The 3,956-nt window shown below is 40.3% G+C and overlaps 1 protein-coding gene across 1 annotated transcript in view; it reads left to right on the top strand.

Annotated features, from left to right (window-relative positions):
• C2CD3 (C2 calcium-dependent domain containing 3) overlaps window positions 1-3,956 on the top strand; it is a gene marked incomplete at its 5' end in the record, with an annotated part of 37,996 nt that overhangs the window by 22,875 nt on the left and 11,165 nt on the right. Inside the window, 4 exon segments of the mRNA XM_009701585.1 lie at window positions 67-272; window positions 1,022-1,122; window positions 1,978-2,139; window positions 3,111-3,328. Of these exon segments, the coding sequence (XP_009699887.1) occupies window positions 67-272; window positions 1,022-1,122; window positions 1,978-2,139; window positions 3,111-3,328 (687 nt within the window).

Below are 3,956 nucleotides of genomic sequence, written 5' to 3'. Positions count from 1 at the left end.
ATTCCTGAAAATGGTTTGTTTACATGCGATTTAAATGAATGTGTGCTTTATATTCTTCTTCCCCAGAGACTGAGCGAGTGATAGGATTTGCATCAGTGGACCTTTCTCCTCTTCTTTCTGGCTTCCAGCTCGTGTGCGGGTGGTATAATATTACAGACTTCAGTGGACAGTGCCGAGGGCAGATCAAAGTAGCAGTTTCCCCTCTTCAAAATATAAATAATCTTAAAGAAGAAAGGCAGGCAAGGATCCGGACCCAGCCACCAAGTTCTTCAGTACGTACTTCAGTTTCCTCCCCTGTGCATATCTGATTAGATTCCTAATAATCAGCACTGACTCTGTGGGTTTCTGAAGTAAGGAGCAACAGAGCAAATTCACGGTACTGTAATGGATCAGTCCGTAAATGTACCAGGAACACTTAATTTCTTGTTTAAAAATTCTGCTGGTAGCTGCAGGCTGACACTAGTTACAGCACTCATTCAAACCTAGGTCATGAACATCGCCAGTGGTTTCACTCTGCTATTGCTTCATGGGTGTTTGGGGGTGTTTCATTGTTAGGAGAATATTCTGTGGTTTTGGATGTCAGGGAGCCTGGCATTGTTCTGTTTGCTGCTTTGGGTGGCAGCTGATGCTCAAAACCATACTCTAAATTCAGCCTTTCATTGGTTAGGAAATTTCTAATTTGGCAGAAATCTATTTTTCTGGAAGATTTGCCATTTCTTGTGGGTTCTTTTTATTCTCTAGGCTTTCCAGTTATGCTGGGGTGTGATATATGCATGTAATGGAGCCCCTAACCCTACTTTCCATCAGTTTACTCTTTGGTAGTGGGGAAGGGAATTAACAAATGTTTCTGAAATAAGAGTGGTGTTAAATGGTACTGCGGCTCAGTGCTGGAAAACTCTTTGAAAATTTAAAGCTATTTAGAAAACTTAAATTTTTGTTTGCTAGCTCAGTAAGATACTACTTTAATTTCTCTGTTATCTTGCTGTGGAAGGTTGATGTGTGGTGTTCCTCTTTATTCTAGGTGAAGGCCAGCTTTCCAACATTTCCCAGTAATGCTACAAGCTTTTCCAAGCAGGTGTTGAATACCTTGTCAAAGGAAGTCAGTGTTCCTACTCGAGAGCGGTAAGTCCACTGGCTATCGGTTATTTTGATTGTTTTCAGGGCTCAGAAATCTACCTATCTGAAACCTGTTGGCTCTACTGAAAAAAAAAATCAAGCTATGTCAAAGGTCTTACCCTGTATTTGGGCCTAAAGATGATACCAAATTCTTTCTCTTCTCGCTGATGTTTTCTGATTTGTTTCATTTACACCCTTCTACATTAGGATTTACACTATGCCATTGCTAAAACTGGCGATTATTTCTTCCAGGCCTTTGCAAGGATAAGTTTTGGGGATTTTTAAGTAAGTTAGAATAGAATATTGCTGATATATCCCCTTTATTTTGCTGTATCTCCTGTCCGTCGCCAGTGAATGACAACTGGTGAAATGCTGTAGTATTGCACACTCCAGGACTGGACCATCAGATAGCCTGCATTTATTCCTGCTTTCTGTCCTTAAAACAACCACCAATGTTTGTGTATTTAACTAGCAACATTTGAGAGAGCAGGTTAATTTACACTTTGTTTATTTAGCATACATAGGAGATGGTATTTTTCCTGTATGTGTCTTTGAATTTTATAGGGACCATGGACCACCATTATTTAGTCTGAACAGCTGGCTTGGCAGGTCCCAGCAGACATTGCCATTTCCCTATCAGCCACACTATTAGCCAGTGTGGGGAGAGGGTAGTTGCAGTTTTCTTTAGTGTAAATCTGAAACAGTAAATGTCATTCCTGATGACGTTTGAAAGAGCTAGTTTCATCCATCAGTGGCTCTTCAATGTGTTTAAAGATGTTGGATATTCTTAGTTGGCAGACTTTTCACAATTAGAGATTTCAGCCTGTTTTCCGTTATTAAACGCAGGTATGTTTCTAGCAGAATTAGTCCCCCTGGAACACAAATGCCTCGTCATGAAGAGCATATGCAGAATGTGCGCAGATTTCACGAATCCCTACAGCAAGCAGAAGGGAACGCGCATCGGGCAGCAAAGATGGACTCATTATCGCTGTCATCACGCGCTTCTCTTCTAACTGCTCTCAGGTAAAGCAGAGCTGTGGCCAACAAGGTAATTCAAAGCCTTAGGTTTGCAAAGCAGAGCTTGAAAGTGAAGAATTCTTGCATCCAGTTTTAAAGGAAGTAAAAATGGAACTATACAGTAACTGACTAAGAGGTATCAGTGAGGGAGTGTAATTTACAGCAGGATGAGATGAGATTGGAAAAGCAGGGACTGGGCGGGGAACTCTGTGTCAGGACTGAGGTGCTCTAGCAATGCTGTGAGTTTCTGAAGGGAAACAGCAACAGCGGTGTTTTCAAATCTGGATAGAATGCTTTGCTTTATCCATCTTTGTACATCTGTAACACAACACACACTATTAAGCCAATAATCCTCTGAGTTGGTTTTCACAGATAGAAGAACAAGCCTGTAAGCATTTTCATGGTGCATGGGGCAGGATGTCCTTTCCCAACAGGATGTCTTTCTCTGTACTAGAAGCACTTTTCTCCTGAGTAGATTCTAGGTTTAAATCAGGTATACATTTTAGAAGAATAATGTTTATTATCTGTAGGAATATAGGACTCACAGAGACTTTCTGAGTCATTCTATCCCTTCCCCTGCTACCGCAAGCAATACATCATAAAATCCTTAGATCTTAAGGAGGTAGGAATCCCTAGATTTTTATCAAGCTCAGTCATAAAGGCAATTAATATCCTTGCCTTTATGACTTCTGTTGGAAGGTCATCTCAAATCCAACTTTCTTTGATTAAGGAAGTTTAAAACTAGCTCTTTTTTTTAACTTCCAGCCTAAATTTGTTCATAGCTGATTCAGCATTTGTTCTTGCGCAAGCGTTGTCCTTTTTCTTAGAGCAACCTCAACACTTACCTACTGATGTATTTTGCAATGCTAAACCTTAATCTTGTATTTGCATATTTACATGCTGTTGTCTGGAATGATATGAATATAACCAGTCTGTCACAGGCTTTTTTTTTTTTCCTCTTACCAAATTTCTTACAGAAAAAACTTGAGTGAGCTGGATGAGGTTCAAAGATACTTCAGTCAGAAGCTGACCAGGTCTTTTCCTGACTTCCGTTACGGTAACACATCCAAACCAAGTCAGGAAGAGCAGGAGAGTGATCATCAGGGCTTGATGAGGAGAGAAGTGGATCCCAATGCATGCCATTTTTTGGAAAAATCTAGTCAGTTGGTGGCTCAAGTCAGCAGCCTGATCAATGGTAAGTTGTCACTTGGTTTGGAATTTCTTGTCAGAAGTTACCTTTTAAAGTATCTTCAAATTTCTTACATAACTGGGACCAGTTCCTGGTGTTGGTAATCAGCACGTGTACTGTTGGGAGAAGGCTTCAGAGAGACTTTCAAGCTCCCATCAGTAATGGTAGCGTTGAACTGAAACCTTCAGAAGGCAGATTAAGTGGGAGTTAAGGCCTGCTCAAGATATCCTAAATTCTACTTAAGTTTCACTGTCTGTTCAGCAGAAAAAGGGAGGTCTTGCAGAAAAGCAATTCACAGAACAGTACTGAGCTGAGTCTGTGGTTCTTTGCTAATAGGAATTGGCATGTCTCTCTTTTCAGGTTAAATTTATGCCCTCTGATGCATAGCTAAAATAAGGCTTTTTTAGGATAGGTACGGCAAAGCTCTTACTAAGCAGCTTCTTTTCTGGTTATCACATTTAATACATTTCCTCTTTTAGAGGCATTGGTACAATTAATTTTCCCTATCATTAGTGCTGTTGGACATAGAATTACATCCCTAATAAGGATGGAGTATGACACAACAGGGAAGGAAACCGTATCTCTTTGTACACCTTGTTTTCAGATGTATGTTTTTTCACTCTGCCTGGCATTT

This window comes from Cariama cristata, unplaced genomic scaffold (assembly GCF_000690535.1).
Source record: "Cariama cristata isolate BGI_N322 unplaced genomic scaffold, ASM69053v1 scaffold8046, whole genome shotgun sequence".
In the NCBI taxonomy this organism is placed as follows: Eukaryota; Metazoa; Chordata; class Aves; order Cariamiformes; family Cariamidae; genus Cariama; species Cariama cristata.
The sequence above is the reverse complement of the archived record's forward strand: the minus strand, read 5'-3'. Positions and strand labels throughout refer to the sequence as shown.